This window comes from Carettochelys insculpta, chromosome 1, assembly GCF_033958435.1.
Source record: "Carettochelys insculpta isolate YL-2023 chromosome 1, ASM3395843v1, whole genome shotgun sequence".
Taxonomy (NCBI): Eukaryota; Metazoa; Chordata; order Testudines; family Carettochelyidae; genus Carettochelys; species Carettochelys insculpta.
In genome coordinates, this window is record NC_134137.1 from 47,727,056 (window position 1) to 47,748,569 (window position 21,514).

General features: G+C 41.6%; 1 protein-coding gene across 8 annotated transcripts in view; it reads right to left on the reverse strand.

Annotated features, from left to right (window-relative positions):
• Positions 1 to 21,514, reverse strand: part of SPATA13 (spermatogenesis associated 13) — a 161,970-nt gene that overhangs the window by 50,180 nt on the left and 90,276 nt on the right. For 7 of the 8 annotated variants that reach the window (XR_012644126.1, XR_012644125.1, XR_012644124.1 and 4 more), the window contains 2 exons: positions 13,494 to 13,856; positions 10,049 to 10,193 (listed from right to left, as the gene is read on the reverse strand). Coding sequence is in view for 4 of the 8 variants with exons in the window: in XM_074985541.1 (XP_074841642.1) it covers positions 10,049 to 10,193; positions 13,494 to 13,856 (508 nt within the window). In the remaining 4 variants the exon portion in view is untranslated. Of the gene's footprint in view, positions 1 to 2,146; positions 2,225 to 10,048; positions 10,194 to 13,493; positions 13,857 to 21,514 lie in introns of those variants that run through there. The other variant, XM_074985572.1, reaches the window with a different exon arrangement.

Below are 21,514 nucleotides of genomic sequence, written 5' to 3' on the forward strand. Positions count from 1 at the left end.
GCCAGCATGTCCATCCCTTTCTTAAGTGAAGGTCCAGTCACAAGACTCTGCAAGCTTCCCTTGGCCACTGTTGCTGCCACCACAGGTCCCATTGGCCATGGTCCCTGGCCAATGGGAGCTGCAGAGCCTGCAGTCAAGGTGACAACTGCTCCTCCTCCCGCCCCCCTGAGCCTAAGAGACATCCTAGCCACTTTCAGAAATTATGCAGAGCCTGGTATGGAATGAGCCCAACTGACAAGCACCATCAGGGTCTCTTTTTGATGGGTGTTTCAGTTGCAAACCAGATAGCTAAAAACCTTACCTGCTACTCAGACTGGCCTGGGGGCCAAGGCTATGCTCGGGCCAGTTGGTGGCCTGGGGGTTGGGCAACTAGAGCAGGCAGGCTGAGGCGTGGACAAACTGATGTGACCAGGGTAGGACAGCCAGTGGGTGGGGACGGCTGGGCCCAGGCTTCTCTACCGGCACTGGGAAAAGGAGGGCTTAGGATTCCAGGGAGTGGGGACAGAAGGTGCAGGGCCAGAGCTAATCTCCCTGAAGGGGAGTTTCATGTTCTGGCCATGTAGATGACCTGCCATGCAATCCTACAAGGAACAGGTTCTGAAGGAGAAAGAACCAGAGCTAGATGGGAAACCGTTTTACTAGCCCATTAAAAATTTCAAGTTTCAAAAAAATTTCCCCATTCTTCACAAGGATGAAACCAAGAGATTTTGAATGCTCTCTCTCTCTCTCTCTCTCTCACACACACACGCACACACACACACACACACACACAGAGTTTGGAGACTACAGCAAGCACATGCACGTATGTGCGCGCGCACACACACACACACACACACAGACACAGAGCTCGGACATTACAGCACTCACACAGGACCTGGAAGACCCAGGCTCAAGGCCCTGCTCTGCCACATTTGGAAGAGGAACTTAAATCTGGGTCTCCCACATTCCAGATGAGAGCCACAACTAGTAGGTTATTGACTATTTAAAGGTGGCTGTCTCCCTCTCTAAGTCTTGTTTTGACCAGAAATTCACTCTTGGACCCGAAAAACATCCCCAGAAAATTTTTTGTCAAAAATGATACATTTCCACAGAAAGTTGTTTCTGTCAAATCAGTATTTTTCAAGAAAAAGCCAGTCACTCAAAGAATTCCCAACTGCCTATCCCCAAGAAGCTTTCCTTATTTTGGATCCCAGGTAGATGATCTGTACAGTATAACCCATAGGTTTTCATGACAGTATAAACAGCCCTGTTAATATTAGTGCCTACAGTTGCACCTTGCATGCATTTCTTGTTATAAGGCTACAAATTTATCAAGAGTAATAAAGGCTATGGGGTGCAGAAGTCAGCTAAAACAGTTACCTTGGGGCTATCTTTCTTTTCTCACAATTTTGACTTAATTATTCTACCCATCCCAAAACATTTTAAAATGCACATTCATATTAATGTCATCATAGAGCGAATCAAGGGCTGCAAAAATCCGTATTAAAAAGTTGAGCACCCTCAGTCATAGGGTTACAAATCTGAAAACTGATACAATTTTTAAAATACATATTTTTATCATTTAACACTCACAGACATTGCTTTTCTGAAATTATGTAAATAAATAACACATACAAATCAGCTTCTAGCCTAAAGTCACAAGTGGTAAATTTCATCCCAGGTCTCATTTTTATAGCAGCATTGCAAAGAGACTAATGACAACTGGCTTGTTGCAGCAAAGACAGTAGCATAAACACTCTAAAACTTTTAACTAAAGATGAAAAAGAAATATATTTTTTGGGCTGGTAACTGCTTAACAGTCAAGAAGCTTCCATTGTGTGGGTTGCTAGATTTTTAAAAAAGGAAAAAAATCAATCACTTGCTCTCAGAATCCATTCCTCTAATGTTTACCAGCTGGAGTAAATATTTTAACGATGGGGTGGGTTATCCCTGTAGCTTAAATGGATTGCAAAATCTTAAAAGACAATGTGGGCACTGATTCTGCTCTCTGTCCAGCTTTGCACTGATGTAACTCTGTTCACTGCAATGGAGTTTACATTATTTACAACAACAGAAGTGTGATCAGAATCAAGCCCAATTACCATTACACTGATAATTTTAAATCAGAAATAATACAGAGAATAGAAAGAGTGCACCTTCTACTCACATATACCCATCTGAAGGCTCTCCAGACTCCAAAATCGTGCCATTTCCCCCTTGGCTACCATGCTGCCATCAAAAACAACAAACAGAGTAGGGGTTTGGCCTTTAATATGAGAAGCTTACTCCTAAAAGATTCACAGAGAACCAAAAAGGCTGAGAGCCTCTGAGCTATTGAAAATTCAGAAACAGCTTATTCATTGCCTTGAGCTTCTGTACGTGCATTTCAGGCCGGAGCCTTCTTAGAAACTGACAGCTCACTCACTGTTCCCTATAGCTGTGAGTTAGTGGATCAGTGACATCATGGGGTACCCTTAGGGAGGAAGTTACAGAAAAGGAACAAAACCTGTGTATACAGTGTTCATTGATAATATACTTACAGTCTACTGCACTGTAGCTAATGACACAGCAATGAAGAATGTTTTAGTCCTGCCAGTGCCAGAGACAGTATTTGCTACTGTTTATTAAAGCAGTTAAATATGAATTAAAATTTCAATCAAAATTCAGAAGACACACCTCTCTTACTCTAAGTCACAGAAAAAGCTTATTGGGAATTGCAATTTCCTCTAGTCATATGCAAAATTATATCTTCCAATACTGCTTTGAATAATACCATGTATTTATAAGATTAAATTTTGGAATAAAGTGTAGATATAAGTATATACTTAAGGCATTTTTCACATAGCTCTTAAATGCGGCTGTTACTTCAGAACTAAGCTGTAATAGATTTGTTTGGTTACAAATCACTACTTTATAGCCGAAATTCTAAAAAGCATCAAACTGCTCTGAGGAAAAGACATCCCCTTACTCACACTTTAGCCTCTGTATCCCTACCACAGTCGGTAGAGAAGGAAAGCCACAAAAAACCACTTAGCTGTGCCTTCAATTCATTGCATAGTCCACTTCAGCAATGACCCCACACTCTCATGCCAGAGCCCAGAGAATGCTATGGAGATCTGCAAGCATCACACCGGGATCCTGCCCCTCATTTCAATAAGATAACTGCATCAGTTCTCCAGCCTAGAGGCAAGAATGGGATTTGCCCCTTTAGTCAAATCATGTATTCTTCAGCAATCTGTGTTTGTATTAATTTTTTGAAAATCTTGAAAATAATTTTAAAAGAAGTAATAGCACTATATCTCTGTGGACTGGACTCAGAATTACTGAGTCTCTATATGAAAACAATGTTGTTTAGCTATGCCTGTTCTTTTAGCTGAAATTGCTTTCTCTGCGGATATGCTCAGAAAACCCCAAAGGGACTTTGTATACCGCCTATTACAACACCCACACAAATCACATGGTTTCCTATTTTACCACCTCAAAAAAAGAATGAAATACCAAACTTATGCCACAATATTAATGATGTTTGCTTATTAAAAGCAAAGATCTGCTTCACTTTGAAGGCAACCAGGGAATATGAAAAATACAGATCTTCCTTCTGAATTACTGAACTGTACCATAATTCCTTGACATCTTGCTGAATAATTGCAGTTACAATAAGCTATACCATATTATGAAAAGCAAATATACAGCACAATAACAGTGTGTCTTGCAATACAAATCAATAAACAACTAGACAATTGTTCATCCATAGAAAAATTCCTTTAACTAAGTCACAAAAAGGCCCCAACCCTGAGATCAGCATCAGCAACCAAAGAATTCAACACTAAAGTAATGCTGTACAGACAAAATCCTAAAACTATAACATGAAACAGATTAATCTCCTTTGAATTATTCTATCAAACCTCTGAGCATGTGACAATGCAGGCAAAAATAGCATAAAATATGAGCAAGAAAATTAAGATGTTAGATCTGACTACACTGAAAACTCTTTTCAGTGGCCACAAAAGGACAAATACCTGTTTGTTAATTATGGTAGCTTTCTAATTAGATGCAGCAGAACAGTCCTCAAGGGGCTTGCTTCTGCTCTTCACTATAATGGTATAATAAGGAATAAATCACTTTAACTGATTGCAGTGGATTTCCACAGGTGTAAAACTGATATAGCAGAGACCAGAGTCAGCACCCATACACTTGGGAATAGATTGGGGTGATAAATTAAAACAGGAAGTTGTCTAAATAGGGGTGGTCTCTTGTACAAATATAGCTGCATTTTAAAATAAGGCCTGTTTGGAGGCTTGGCAATATTCTGATCTCATCATGAAGTAACTTAATCACTTTGGAGTCCCCAGGGTGCCCACTAGAGTTACAGTGAGCATTCTATGAAAGAGGGGCTTGACAGTATTCTTGCCAGAACTGACAGGATGCAATCCTCAAGAGGGGATTTCTGCTATTTCTCATCCTCGAAGAGACAGTGGAATGAATCAAGAGACATGGAAAAGATTAATAGAAATTCTACAGCATTTTCAAGCATCAATATTTCTGAATCTGAATCTCATGAAAGGGATCAAATTCCAAGACACAGCTTTTTAAAATGGTCACCCTTCAGACCAATACTACTTAAAGGGAAACCCAAATATTAAAAGTTCAGAGAATTCCCTCTTAGATTAAATCTGTTCCAACACCATACTTAACTCCACCCTTGTTGTCTTGCCATGCAAGGGAACAATTTGTGAGTCGTCCTGTTATCTTGCTTCACTTAAAATATGGAACACATCCCTCTACAAGTTGAACCTCTCTCATCTGGCACCCTCGGGACCTGACCAGTGCCAAACCAGAGAATTTGCTGAACCACATGAGGTCAGTATTGTCTAACAGCATTACCAACTCTTCCACTGTTTACTGGGCTCTTAGAAGACATTTAGGGATAAATTAGAGCTAAATAACAGTACAGAGAACCAAGACTGTTGGCTGTAAACAAATTTTATGGAACTGCGGGAAACTTGGCCATACCCATGATAAGTGGACATCCAGCTAACTAAAATCATACCAGACCAGGGATGTTGCCATATTAGAGAGTGCAGAACTAGAAAGGTTCAACCTGTAGCCTATTCTGTTTTTAATTCAATGACTTCTTTAGGGCCAGTTTTTCAATTTCCTAGTGTCGGGGTAGACCTCTAGGGAAGGTCCACATATGCTGATGACCCATCCGCTGCTCTTTTGCTGGTGTCACTTGACATTCTAAGATGGAGAGGTAGACAGCACTCACTAAAATTTCTCATGTCACCATGAGGAAAATCCATGGCAGTTCCCATGGAAAAGCAGTACAAGTGCAGAAGGTCAATAATAGCAGAGTGACAGTCTGACCTGCCAATGCTCATGCTGATCGGTAGGGTGACCAACCATCTCATATTTGGCAGGGAGGTCCCGTATTTGGGACACCAAAAAGGCATCCCTACTTATTTTTTAAAAGGGACAAACTATCCCGTATTTAGGCCCTATGGGGGCCGGGGGTGTGGCTCTGGACTGGGAGTGCCCACAGCCACCGCTTCTCCGGGGCTCAGGGCTGGGAGTGCCCACGGCCATCACTCCCTTCCACAGCTCCTTGTCCTGTATTTGGGACAGGGAGATATGGTTGCCCTACTGATAGGAGTCTGACAACTCTACCTGGGATCACGTGCAGTATAGGAGTCTGTCACGCTGAAGCTAACACAAACCTGTCAATGAATTAAAATCTGGACTTAAAATGGTTCCTGCTATTACAGGCTTTTAACTGGATGTTTATGAACTGGAGAAAATTTTGCGTTAACAAATTAGAACAGCAAATATTCATTGAGACCACCACCAACAATTCACTATTGACCTTAATCAAATTTGAAGCCACAATTTCTGAGTTAAAAGCACTAACACTCTGTATGTTTTTAGAATGCACAGGAAATCCCCATTCTGAGTAAGTGGTCTAGGTAGTCAAACATGTAGTTTCTGAAGCCATAAAATCACCCTTTGTGCACCAGGACAGAACTGCAATATTATTCTCAATGGAATCTTCCTTCCAGCTGTGGCTAGTGATCACATACATTGCAGTCTGATGATTAATTGTCCCTGTAACTGCTGTTTTCCTAATGAATGTAAACCTCCACATTTTATTATGTGAATTTTAAAATTATTATTAAAAATTAAATTCATAGAATATTGTTCTTTAGCACATAACTAAAATCATAAGAATGTGATAAAGCTTAGTATTGTGTCCTCTTAAGTGTACTATATATTTTAATAGTCTTCATCTAACCAGATGTTACTGAGCAAAAAAGTAAACAAATGGTACACAAATGTTCAAAAATCTATGCCCTCAGCAATTTAAGAGAAAAAGGGAAAACATCAGAATATGTACAAATATTGGCAAATTAACTATGTTACGTTCCATTATTCTCTGAGACTACCTAAAACACTGTCTGCAATCATTTCCAGACCATTTCCCAATATCGTGGTATGGTCCTGACAGAACCTCGTTTTCCTTTACTTTCCATCTTTTTCCTGCACAGTAACCCACCCCACCATGAAACTTCGATTCACTGAGGTTGAAAGAGAGTTATCATTTATGTCCTCTCATATCCATCTAGCATTAAGCGTACCTCCAAACTGTACAAGAGTTAAGTCTTTTTGAAAAGTCTGAATATTGAATCTAAATTTCCTTCCAAATATGCTCCTGCCACCCCTAACAAGAACACAATAGCAGAGTGACACTCTGACCTGCCAATGCACATGCTGATAGGAGTATGACAACTCTACCTGGCGCCAGATTTGGTGGTGATGGGGGACTTCAACTATCCAGATATATGCTGGGAAACTAACACAGCGGGGCACAGACTATCCAGTAAGTTCTTGGATTGTATGGGAGACAATTTTTTATTCCAAAAGGTTGAAAAAGCTACCGGGGGAAAGCTGTTTTAGATTTGATTTTAACAAATAGGGAGGAATTGGTAGAGGACTTGAAGGTGGAAGGCAGCTTGGGTGAAAGTGATCATGAAATCATAGAGTTCACAATCCTAAGGAAGGGTAGAACAGAAAACAGCAAAATAGAGATAATGGATTTCAGGAGGGCAGATTCTGGTAAACTCAGAGAGCTGGTAGGTAAGGTCCCATGGGAAGCAAAACTGAGGGGAAAAACAGCTGAGGAGAGTTGGCAGTTTTTCAAAGGGACATTATTAAGGGCCCAAAACAAGCTATCCCGCTGTGTAGGAAAGACAGAAAACATGGAAAAAGACTGCCTTGGCTTAACCAGAAGATCTTGCATGATCTCAAAATAAAAAAGGAATTGCATAAAAAATGGAAACAAGGAAAAATTACAAAGGATGAATATAGGATGTCTATCAGGGATGGTTTAGATAGTACTTGGTCCTGCCTTTGGGGCAGGGGGCTGGACTCGATGGCCTCTCAAGGTCCCTTCCAGTCCTAGTGTTCTATGATCCTATGATCACACCCAGTATAGGTGACGGTCATGCTGAAGCTACTAACACAAGCCTGCCAGTATCAGAGACCCCAAAAGAGCTTTAGTGGGTGTATACTATGCCTGTAAGTTTACATTGCTCAGATGATGTTCTCAAGTCTCTGAAAGAAGACTGATGGTCTTGACCAGGCTTCTTTTAACATCTTCTGCTGATTGATTTATGACAGGATACTAACGTTCTTAAACTATCAGCTTGAGATAATGTGACAGGTAAATACTACTGATAAGCAGAACTGGAAAAAAATGTAAGAATCAAGTCAAAGAGGCATTAAAAGGCACTGCTTCAAAAAGGCACTTGATTTTACAGTCCTTTCTAAAGATTTGTACTTCACATTCAAACAAACCTGGAGAAATATCATGGACTATAATCCTCCTAGTGGTAAGGAGCTGCAAGTCTCATACAGATCTCTGGGACAAATCCATTGGTGTTTTAGAATTTGTCTTTAAAGATGCCACAATCATCACGCTCTTCAAGAATAAGGGCAACAAAGCTGACTGTGGAAATTACCAGGGCATCTCCCTCTTCTGTACTGCTCGGAAGATCTTGGCTCGAGTCATCTTCAACTGTCTGATCACCAACATCTCAGAGGAGAACCTGCAAGAGGCACAGTGTGGTTTTTGCCCAGGCCGCAGCACCATTGACATGATCTTTGCTGTTCATCATGTCCAGGAAAAGTGCATAGAGCAGAACTTGGATCTGTATGCAGTCTTTATAGACCTGACCAAGGTGTTTGACACAGTCAACAGAGAAGCCCTGTGGAGTAGCCTGTCAAACCCTGGCTGCCCAAGAAGATTCGTTAACCTCATACGCCTGTTCCACGATGACATGACTGGCTTTGTTCTTTCAAATGGTGAGTCCTCAGATGCATTTGTGATATCCCATGGTGTGAAGCAAGGGTGCGTGCTGGCCCCACTGTTACTCAACCTCTTTTTCACGTGCATCCTCAGCCAAGCAGTTAGGGACCTGGACCATGGAGTCTACATAAAATACAGACTTGATGGGTCACTTTTTGACCTTTGTCGTCTGAATGCTAAAACCAAGATGCTTGAGAGGCTCATCCTTGAAGCCCTTTTTGCTGACAACTGTGCGCTTGTGGCACACAAGGAATCTGCTTTCCTGCTTATCATCAACAAGTTTGCTGATGCCACTCGCCTCTTTGGTTTGACCATCAGCCTAGGAAAGACCAAAGTACCGTTTCAACCTGCTCCAGGATCTGCTGCTCTCCCCGCTTCAATCTTTATTGAAGGAACAGAGTTAAAAACAGTAGAGGAGTTCAAGTACCTTAGCAGTGTGATAGCCAACAATGGCGCCCTTGACAAAGAAATCAATGCCAGACCCTGCCAGGCCAGCCGGGCAGTAGGACATCTGAGAGTGCAAGTGTTGAATTAGCACACTATCCAACAGTCCACTAAACTGAAAGTGTACAAGGCTGTAGTCCTGACCAGTCTCCTGTATGGCGGTGAAACCTGGACCTTGTACAGAAAACACATAAAACTGTTGGAGCGCTTCCACACACACAGCCTGAGGTCAATACTGCACGTTCAATGGCAGGACAGAGTTACGAACCTGGAAGTCCTGGACAGAGCAGGAACCACCAGCATCGAAGTCATGATTCTGAAAGCCCAGCTTTGCTGGACAGGGCACATCATACAAATGGAGGAGTCGAGAATCCCTAAGCAACTCCTCTACGGTGAACTCTCCCAGGGCAAAAGGAATCAAGGTAGGCCTCGCAAGAGATATAATGACTGTGTGCAGGCCAACATTGCTCATGCTGATTTAAAACCAGATCAGCTAGAGCAGCATGCAAAAGACCGAACAGGATGGCATGCTCTCGTACAACACGCGTATGACAATTTTGAAGAGCAGCGATGCGTACGCCTCATTGATGCTCATGAGAGGAAGAAACCAACAACAGCAGCCATACCAACAGAGCAAGAACATTTCCCTTGCCCCCACTGTGAATGCCCATGCTGTTCAAAGCTTGGAGTTGTCAGCCACATGCGAGTCCACAAACAATGAGCCTGTGCAAGCTCAAGACACCATCATCGGACACAACGGACTACCTACTACATTGAAAGTTAATCTGAATTAACTAAAGGTGTGAATTTAAAGTGTTTTCTTAAAATTCATAAAATTCCTATCTCTTTCAGCGGTGGCTACTTGACTTTTGAATCAGGGTCTCCATATAAAGGCTTAATGTGCTTTAATTGACTTTCAATTCACACTTTTATTGAATGCAGCCTAACTTCCCATTTAGACAAACCTTTAGAGAGAGCAGTGTGAATTACATGTAGCAAGTTTGTGGGTTGAAATATGAACAGAAGTAATAAATGGGGAGCAACTTGCATCAATTTAACATTCAGTGGGTGTGCAAGGTAAGTGTAACTTGAGCATAGTAGGAAAAGCATCAATAGGAAGGTATGAAACAAAGCAGCTTCATCAGACACCACTTTACACTTGCATCCATTTACATCCAATCTGAATTTAACACCCACCAGCCCATTCTCCATTTCTGTAACACACCTGATTTATAATCCCTTAAATAAACCTTTAAAACCTACCATTAGATGCTCTCATTTGACACCTGCGTCCCAATCGATCCAGACCAATGGGAGTGCTTTGTGAAAAGGTGAAGGGACGGAACCTGGCTGAAACACCTTTATAGGGGGGAACTTGGTGCGCTGGAACAGGCGGTCGTGTTATTGGCTACAAAGAGAAAAAGTAAATCCATTTAGTAGTAGTACTAAAACTTATCAGTAAGCCAAAGACAGCTAAATGGGGTTTCCTCACAGTCTCAACCTGAATATATGGACACTAAGAATCCCCAGTTCAAGCAGTGACTAAATTGACTGAACACCACATTCAATATACAGTATTATGGTAAATATCGTATATCATTAAAGTTCTCGGTTATATTGAAAACACCATAACCTTCTGTTATGATCAGTGACACTATATATTTTGCTTTATAGTCTTCATAATACTCTTATGTCTAAATGTTCTGATAGCTAACTTACCTCAAAATAGTTTATTGTAATGTCAACCAACTGTAATATATAACAGAATAGAAACACTTAAATGATATAACCAGGTATGTTAATTTCCCAGAATGTTGTTTAAGATAAAAGTACTGCAACTAAGTAATATACTTTACAGAAAAAACAAAAAGAATCTTAAACCCATTTTTTTTCCTTAGGGCTTGTGTGCATGTCCCCTGGCATACAGGGGAGTGCATTATTCACTGAATTGTTTCACTGTAACTGCCCTGCACAGACCCTGCTTGCATGAACCAAAAGGTAGCTAATTCACATTAATGTAGTTCTGTTTGAAATGGGACTCACGCAGATTAAGAACCTTTTACAAAACAAAATGAGTTAACAGCACTTCTTTTCACACTCCACTGATGTTCAAAACTTTTAAGAAAAAAAAATCTGCTAAGTGAAAATTAGGCTTCAAAAGCTCTCTATAAAATAGTTCTGATATAATATGTTCCTTGTTCATTCGTAAGTCTTTTACTTATATTTTAACTCTCAATGTAACTATCAAACACTGACTGAAAAGTATTTTGGCATATTTTAATTTGATATTATTTAAAATGTATTTTCTTCTAAGGCACATCAATATCTCAGAACTTCAAAATAGAACTAAAGCAAGAAAAGCCACTCAAATTGTTCCATAACAAATACACTACAGCTGCAGTGACAATTACTTTTAATGTCTTTATTCCTGGGCAATTAAAATTTCATCATTAAAGCCTTCATCTCGCAGGTGACAGAAGAACTGCCATTGAAATTCAATGGGAGCAGGTTTGAGGCCCAACAGTCCATTATTTTCAGTCATAAAAATGTACCCACCATGGAAATGGTCCCATTTTTGGTCTTAACTCCCAAAGCAATGCACTTGTTTAAATCCATTTTTGTGCAGTTAAAAAAAGAAAAAAAAGCCTATTCAAATTGCTGACTTCCTACGTGCCTCTTCATTTACTGAGATAGGCAAGCTACGAGAGGAGAATACTGAGTTGTTTCCAGTGAGAAACAGATGGATTTTTTTAAAAATAAGTTGCATGCTGCAGAAAAGATTGTTTTGGTTTTTTTTAAATGACATACATTGCTGAAATCCTTGAAGTAAGGCATAAAAATATGGCATAATTTTCAAGATCGGTTTGACTTAAAGCCCCAACTGTATTAAAAAGCACCTCTTGAAAACTAACATTTATTTATTCACAAATCATGAACGGGGCACTGGAACAATTTTTATGGTAGGGGTGCTGAGAGCCATTGAACCAAACTGTAATCGCTGAATATGATGGAAATCGTTAAGTCAGAGGTGCTTCAGCATGCCATGCCCCTCTAATTCCAGCACCTATGTTCACAAAGGCATAGATGTAATAATGCTCACGGTCCACATGACCACAAAAAATTAAGTTTCCAATGAACAAATTAAACAATATACATGTTTTTTTAGGGACTGGAGTGTGCGTCCAAATAGAGCCATAACTTTCATTGATTTGAATCGATTTTGCTAGCAAAGAGCGCAGGAGGATCCAGCTATTTTGATCAGGAAAATGTAAGACAATTATATTACACAGCAAAAGAACTACTGAGTACATAAGAATATCCATGTTAAAAATAGTTCTAACAGGAAACTGAAAAACTTTCATTGCTTTAGCATGCCCCATTCAGTGATTGGAATCATTGTTTCTTTTAAGTAAGGGCTTTACTCTTAATGGTACTATGTTGAATTTCCCAGCTCCAGGTAGTCTCATGAGGACAATTAAGACTAAGAGCAATCAGGCCTCTTTAACAACTTCAAAGTACTTTTAATGGAAATGCTATCTTTTTTTCCCCCAGTGTTCAGTCAATTTAACAACTGCTTGAACTAGGAGTTCTCAAACTTCTTCATTGCCTGGGGAACATGTTAATAGAGTGAACAGGACTTCAGATCAAAGTTCTCTTACTATCTGTAGAACATAGTCTCAGAGAGATGTATCACAACAAACAAGAAGTCCTGTAGCACCTTAAAGACTAACAGTTTTATTCACTAGGTGAAGTGGGTCTTATCCATGAAAGCTCATTACCTAATAATGCTTGTTAGCTGTAGAACATGTACAACTAACAGCTCATTACCTAATAACTGCTTGTTATCTGCAGAACATGTACAACTAAGCAGGCTTCTTTACACTGCCTCAACCCAGTGCTGTAAACTGTCTCTAGGAGAGAGAAGGGTGCTTTCACTTCCCACATGTATTCTTCTCTTGACCTCTTCACTCGACAAAGATGCCAGTTCAAGTAGTGTTATGTTTTTCCTATACAGATACCTGTCACTTAGTAACTGAACTAAGACCACTAACTTCTCATAAAATAACTACACATGTGCTGTCAGATTTTATCACTTTTGGTTATCTGGTGATTATAGGCATATCTGAGCAACTAAAAGTGAGCCAAATAGCCCATTAAAGTCAGTGAGAAGACTCCATTTCGTATTACCAAATCCCTGAGCTATTGTCTGAGATCCTGGTCTCTTCCAATACCTTTTTGAATGGATTATCCATTTAACTGTATGTGTGCCAACACCAAGCAGTTTATGCTCACAGGTTTTTTAAGATCCCCAATTTCAAATGTTTATGAATATTTTATTATATTTATAACATCTTTGTATACATCTCTCACCTGAATCCTGGAACCTGCATGTTGTAGACTAATCAGAAATACATGTGGCTTATGATAAACAAATAAGCATTTTTTAAATGGTTACTGGAAATAACATCTCAAGAAAGAAAGAGGGTTAGTTTACAATGCAAGCAAGCTCATCCAAAATTCAAGATGTCGTGTTATGGTATTTTGACAAAAAAAGAAGAAACAACGAAAGTGCAGCAAAGTATGTGATGTCAGCTTGGGAAAGGAGAAGAAAGGAAAGGAAATGTCCATTCTATTTCTAGACTGAAGGTTAAGGCAAGGAAGTAGAAGAGTCTTTTGTAGTTTTCAGAGAACACATCTTATATCTTACTTGTGTCAGTAGATCTTCTATTTCTTCTGTCCGGCTGTTCCCATAGAAACTGACCCCACCTATTACAGAGATGGGTCTTTGTTTTCGCCCTCTTTGGTGACCTACTGTACTGCTTTGCGCTGTAGACTGTGCAGAAACCAATCCAGGATGACTCCCACCATCTAAACAGTCTGTTTTCTGAGATTCCACTGCAACTGAATCTTCTGGTATTGAGAAACTCCTGATTGCCAACTGACCATAATCTGAGAGTGGCCTTGGCCGAGATCTTTTTCCAGAGCCCCATCTCCGGGAAGCGAACTTTTGTGTATCTGTCCTTTCTTCATCCTGGGATGGGGACATCCTCCACTGGTCATCAATAACAACCTTTTTAAAGGTGAACAAGTCAAATAAGCCACAGAATTTTCTGATACAGAAAAAATTAAAATATGTTTTTCACACAGCATATCGTTTAACTTGCTATAGAAGCATTACAGGACCCCTAAAAATAATATATTAAAATAAATGCAACTGATCATTCAAGAAAAAATTAAGTATGTAAGTTTGCCTCAGACACATTACACTGAATGTGATGGCTAAAGATGACCCATAATCATAAGCACGAATTAGGCAAATGAACATTGCTAACAACATTACTATGATTGGATTATCTTCCCAGTGGCAACAGACCCTGACATAAATACCGAATTTGCTGAACAAACAGCATGAAAATAATGTCTGCACACAAAGTATGATACACAATGTTTTCTGTTTAAAAAAAAAAAGACTTTTATGCAAACATTCAACAAAAATGAATTTTTTTATTATTATTATTCTGCTCTCTTTTCCCTTCACAATGAAGAGAGGTAACGCTGCAGGCAGCTAACAAAGGTAGCTGTGAATTTGGTGACTGAGCACAGAGTCTTGGAATAAGGAGGGCTGGGCTCTATTTATGTCTCTAAAAGGAACCTGGTTTGTGACAATGGACAAGTCACAGAATCTACTCCTTCAGTCTCCCTGTCTCTAAACTAAAGATGGGGGGAAGGATAGCTCAGTGGTATGAGCATTGGCCTGTTAAACCCAGTATTGTGAGCTCAATCCTTGAAGGGTTCAGGGAGGGGGAAGGGTATGGTGCTTGGTCCTGCCAAGAGAGCAGGGGACTAGACTCAATGCCCTCCAGAGGTCCCTTCCAGCTCTCTGAGATGCGTATCTTCGTAACTGTGCTAATTCCTTTTACAAAAGTGTTACAGAGCTGCTGGTGTGATGCACACAGATTATTAATTACAGTCACAAACAGCAAATTTCAGACCATTTCACTGCACGTTCATCTGGGCTTTGGTTCATCCCTTCCACAAGGCCACAGCAGAGGTGCTTGAAAGGGAAATCTGAATGCTCACTATGTTGCCGCATTTATAATATATTTATCTATTCAGAACAATTTACATCCCTATAAAATATAATTGATAAGATCAACACACTGAAAGTAATAATATTACACATTATGAGCCCTGTAGGCCCCTTCACTCTGGGCAGTGTGTAGTGACCCCCATGGGAATTACACAGAAAAGGGATGGGGAATTGAATGGAAGTGAAAAGTCAGCTCAGCTGCTTGCTCATCTACAGCACATAGCCACAAGCATCCCCTGTGCTGCAGCTTAGCACAGGGCAAAATCTGCACGTATTTTGGGGGCAATGAACTGTGGAAGAATCGTAGGGCAGATGGTTTATGTGTTTTTCTCTCAGTAGAAGTGATCTTAGTTTACATAGCAAAGTCACTGGTGGGTTGGCGTAGCATTTTTTATACTTAAGTTCTGCTGTTTGGCATCTCTAAAGACAAGTACAAGATGCACATGCAAGTAGTCAAAGACAGAGAATCAAGTGCAGGCCAGCACATCCACCTGCCACACCAATAATGAGAGGAACGAAAATGTGGTAGATGCACAGCTCTAGAGAACTGCAGGATTCAGTTCAGGGTCCTGAGCTCTTTTCCCCCGGCTTTTGTATCCTAGCAAGAGAACAATGTGGCAAAACAGCAGCCCCTCCAATTCCACAGGACTTTGTAGATATATTTTCCAATTCCACAGATTTTTACACCAAAGGGAATTACTTGGCCATATATTAGGGTCCTTCGTGGTGCCAATGTCGTGTGACAGAGATTTTGGTCCCTTGTGTCATGGTAAATGTAGCATAGAAACTCTTTTAAGCAGTTTTAATAACACACAAGAACCAGGAAAGTGATGAATCTGCTACAAATAGCATAATTTCCGCTCTGTAGCAAAGGCACAATTTGACTCCTTAAACAATTCTGACAGAAAAACAAAAGAGAGGGAAAAGAAAACGGTGTCTCCTGGCTGACAACCAGCTTGGATAGATGCCTGATGAGATGTCAAACAGCTGAATTAGAAAGCTTCCAACAAGTCAGACTACAACGACTACAGTGAACCATTGCTGAGCTAGCAGACCCTTTGTAATAACTCACACATAACACAAGTGTGAGCTACGTTTGCTCCCACTTCTTTCTTTCCTTCTTTTCCTTTAGCCCATTTTTCAATTATTGCTTGCATTACTAGTTAGAAAATAGGTACTATCTTCTCAGTACTTCTAATTAACAAATATTTTAGCCTGCCACATTATATTTACACAAACATTGAGGCTACACCTGCACTAGCCCAAAACTTCAAAATGACCATGCAAATGGCCATTTCGAAGTTTACTAAAGAAGCGCTGAAATACATATTCAGCGCCTCATTAGAATGCCAGAAGCTGCGGCACTTCAAAATTGACACGGCTCGCCACCACGCGGCTCGTCCAGACGGGGCTCCTTTTCAAATGGACCCCGGCAACTCTGAAATCCCCTTATTCCCATCTGCTGTTAGGAATAAGGGGATTTTGAAATTGTCAGGGTCCTTTCGAAAAGGAGCCCCGTCTGGATGAGTTGCATGGCGGCGAGCCGCGTCAATTTTGAAGTGCCGCAGCTTCTGGCATTCTAATGAGGCGCTGAATATGTATTTCAGCACTTCATTAGTTAACTTCGAAATGGCCATTTGCACGGCCATTTCGAAGTTTTGGGCTCATGTAGACACAGCCTAAAAGACTAATAATGACATATATTCACCAAACAAAGAAAGCACCTAAAATACAATATTTGGTTGTCAACGTAGCAGGGCACCATGACATTTCAGCCATGACATTTTATACATTCACAGCATATGCACAACCCAGTATCAGTCTCCAGAACGCACAATGAAATTGCAACAGAGAAATCCTTTATTTGACAGTCTTTTGTCTGGTTACATCTGCTCCACCTCTTTAGATAGCCAATTTTTGTTGGTCCTCTGAGTAGATCATTGTGTACAATAACTGAAGGTACTAGAATGAATTTTTCCTTGTAGTCTAAAATATTTAATCTGATTATTGTAATAAGGCAAGGGGAATCAATACAAGTAGCATTCTGCACTACATTCTTCCACTGACAAGCAAAATTATTACATGGCATATGGTAAATGCTATATTCTATTGCAACTTCTATAGAAAACAAACACAATTGATCTCAAACAAATCTGTAGATCTCAGCTAATGGCACTTTAATTGGTGTAAATCAGGTTAGCTCCAATTAAGTCTGTTTGCACCACCTGAGGATCTGGCATTTAAAATCTATTTCCCAGATAGCAACAGCAGAACACAGATGTAAACAAATTGCTAAAAAGACCTACATTAGAATCTTGAGATAAGTAATGGAGTTTCACATAGAGAGCAGGGAGTTGACCTGAATCATTCTGTATTTTTGTTTTACATTATTTTCTTAGAGAAAACCACATCTGAACAGACTCGCAATGCAACTAGTTAGGCAAAGTGTTCACTCAATGACCTTGTACTTTTAGACTAAGGAAAGACCATGTCACAAATCTAATCTGCAGTTCACACTCCCATCTTGAGCAATAATCTGTGCAAACAGACACAGACTGTTCACCATTTGCAGCACTCCACCTAAAGTGCAGTAGCAGATCCATATGGTAGTGTTTAATTTCTGTTCTCCAATATACAAAGCTAAAGTGCATCTATTTTTAGGCCTGGATATGCAATCAATAGCATAGAGTACTGATACAACAAAGAACATAATCCTCCCAAAAACAAAGTAATAATCACACTCCCACTGATGTCGGTCAAAGGACTCCTACGAGCAATCGCTCATCAGTGGGAATAAGGGTTTGTTATCCAGCAGGCAGCCCCAATCCTGCAAGCATTTAAGCATGAGCATGACTTCTGACATCAATGAGGTAACTCACATATGCACAGATTGTACAGGACTCAGGCCATTGGGCCTAAATCCTCCTATCACTTACAATGGTGTAACTCCAGTGACTTCAAAAGTATTGGTCCTGTTTTATATGGGCATAAGAGATCAGGTTCACACACACTACTATCATCAGCATTTGCAAAGAGCACTACAGCTGTGCATACTGCTTCATATAGGATGAAAATCACCACTGTGCAGGGGGTCCAGAACACAAACAGGCTTGTCTACACTACCACCTTCCTTCAAAGGGAGGATGGTAATTAGGGTGTTGGGAGTTTACTAATGAAGTGTGGTGGTGTATAGGCGGCACTTCATTAAGCAAATCCCCCCCCACAGCAACTTCGAAGTTTCAAACTTCGAAGTACCGGCACACGTCTAGCCGTGGCTCACCCGCCAGTACTTCGAAGTGCTGGGGCAACTTCGAAATCCCTTTACTCCTCAGGGACTGAGGAGTCCCTATCTCTAGAAGAATATCTCCAAAAGAAAATTTAGGGACTGAGGAGTAAGGAGACTTTGAAGTTGCCCCAGCACTTCATAGTACCGGTGGGTGAGCCGTGGCTAGACGCGTGCTGGTACTTCGAAGTTTAAAACGTCGAAGCTGCCGCGATGGGGGTGGGGGGGGGCGGAATTTGCTTAATGAAGTGCTGCCTATGCACTAAACAGTAAACTCCCAGCAGTAAACTCCCAGCACCTGAATTAACATCCTTCCTTTGAAGGAAGGTGGTAGTGTAGACAAGCCCCACCTCAGTACAACTTAAAGAGCAACAACCACCTTTGGATGAATTTCAGCACTTCAGAGGAATTAAAAGTCTCACTAAGGCTGAATCCACACAGAAGTCTGAAATTCTCCCACTGTTGGGCTAGTTCTACTGCAGCTCCATTTGTGATAGCAATGGTGGGATCAATTATGTAGAGAAGGTGCGAGATTCCTGTCCTGCTCAGAGCAGGTCTAGGCCACATAACGATAAGGATGTTGGCAACTGTTCTAACCTAGCACTGGTGAATAACCCAAGTGGAGAAGGCTAATGTTCAAAAAATTTCAGAAAATCCCCAAAAGCATGAACAGCCTGGAGCTCTCATCTCCTGTCCTTGGAATGCTGACGTTTCCCCTTTTCATAAAGTTCAAAAACAAAATATCTCTAAAAGAAAATTTAGAGAATTAGGCTGAAAGATCTGTTCTTGTACAGCAAATACTATATTCAAATCTAACAACTCTAACTCTGCCCTCCCCTCATCACATCATGTACATCTAAAATCAAACTGTCTGGGGCCTTATCTTTGTCTTTACTTTGTAAAGTCCCCAGGATTCTTTCTAGCTCTGTAAAGGATAATAAAAAAATAAAACAGTCACTATTGAAGCAGAGCTTCCCCCCCACCGTGACGACATTCCTAAAAATGTACCATCCTATATGAACATATGCTAAATCAGACCCAGGTTATCACTTTCTATAGTAATAGTAGCATCCTTCAATCTACGTAGACTATGGATCACGCCCTTCATAGTTCCATTTGGGATCATCATTTGACCGTCGACTGTGACTGTGAAGGCCCACACGAGAGTGACAGTCCTTACTGCATCTGTTGCACATATAATGGGTGTCTGGCAGGTCCTTACTGTGCTTTCTGTGGGCTTGCTTCTCCTCTGCTAACTTCTGATCCTCATCTCAGCTTTCTGAAGGCCCTTGTGTAGTTCCTGCCTCCATCTGCTAAGATCGTCTGCCAGCTCCTCCCAACTGTCCAGCTCAATGTCTAACTCCCTGAGGTCTCTCTTGCAAACATCTTTGTAGCGCAACTGGGGGCGTCCGGGAGGTCTTTTGCCAGAGGCTAGCTTGCCATGCAGGATGTCTTTTGGGATCCTTCCATCATTCATCCTGTGGACGTGGCCAAGCCAGCGAAGCTGCCGCTGCCTGAGGAGGGTGTGCATGGTTGGGATTCCAGCTTCCTCAAGGATGGCGGTGTTGGACACTCTGTCCTTCCATGATATTCCAAGGATATGCCTGAGGCAGCGCAAGTGGAAGATGTTCAGCCTCTTTTCCTGGCGGGCATACAGGGTCCAAGACTCGCTGCCATAAAGGAGGGTGCTGAGGACACAGGCTCTGTAGACTTGCATTTTGGTGCGGGTGTACAACTTGATGTTATTCCACACTCTCTCGCTGAGTCTGGACAGAGTTGTGGCTGCTTTTCCGATCGTCCTATTTAGGTCAGACTCCAATGACAGGGTGTCAGTGATGGTGGACCTGAGGTAAACAAACTCGTGGACGACCTCTAACAAATAGTTGTCAGTGCTGATTGATGGAGGGTCAGCAACATCCTGAGCAAGCACGTTTGTCTTCTTTAGGCTGATGGAAAGCCCGAAGTTCTTGCATGCTTTGGAGAACTGATCCAGCAGTTTCTGAAGCTGGTCTTCTGTGTGTGACACTACAGCAGCATCATCTGCGAACAGCATATCTCTGATGCGGACTTCCCGCACCTTGGATTTAGCTTTCAGCCTTGCAAGATTAAACAGTTTCCCATCAGAACTTGTGTGCAAAAAGATGCCCTATGTTGAAGATCCAAAGGCGTGCTTCAGGAGGAGCGCGAAGAAGATCCTGAACAACGTCGGAGCACGGACGCATCCTTGTTTGACGCCGCTCCTGATGCTGAAAATATCCAATAATGTGCCGTCATATTGGATGGTTCCTCTCATGTCTTCATGGAAAGACTGGATCATCTTGAGTAACCGTGGCAGACAGCCTATCTTGTAGAGCAGTTTGAACAGTCCATCCCTGCTGACCAAGTCGAAGGCTTTGGTCAAGTTGATGAAGGCAATACAGAGTGGCTTCCTCTGCTCCCTGCATTTTCTCCTGCAGCTGCCTCAGAGGGAAGACCATGTCAACGGTAGATTTCTCTGCGCAGAATCTGCACTGCGATTCAGGATACACCCTCTCAGCAATCTTCTGGACTCTGCCGAGGATGACGTGAGCGAACAGTTTACCAGTGATGCTTAGGAGGGAGATTCCACGGTAAGTGTTGCAATCGCTTCTGTCTCCTTTGTTCTTATACAAGGTTACGATGTTAGCGTCGCGCATATCCTGTGGAACCTCTCCCTCTCTCCAGCACAGGCACAGTAGCTCATGCAGGGGTTCCAGGAGAGTGTCTGTGACACACTTGATTACCTATGGTGGTATACCATCCTGGCCCGGGGCCTTTCCTACCGCAATGCTGTCGATGGCTTTCTTCAGTTCATCCACAGTTGGTTCCTGGTCCAGTTCGTCCATTACTGGTAGGAGCTCGACAGCTTCGAGGGCTGTATCAGCCACAATGTTCTCGTGTGAGTACAGCTAGGAGTAGTGCTCAACCCAGCACTCCATCTGTTTGGCTTTGTCAGCGATGACTTCACCAGATTTGGATTTCAGAGGTGCCATCTCGTTCTGGGTGGGTCCTAATGCCTTCTTGATGCCCTCGTACATTCCTCTGAGATTACCAAAGTCAGCACTGGTTTGGATGCTGCTGCATAGCTCGAGCCAGTAGTTGTTGGCACAGCGCATGGCTGTCTGCTGTACTGTTTTTCTGGCTGCTCTGAGTGCTTGCAGGGTACTCTGGCTCGGTGAGCGTTTGTACTCCAGGAGTGCAGCACACTTCTTTTCGATGGCTGGAATCATCTCATCGGAGTTAGCTTCGAACCAATCATTTGTGTTTCTTGCTCTTCTTCCAAACACCGACAAGGTCATGTTGTAAATTGCATCCCTCAGATGCTGCCATCTGGATG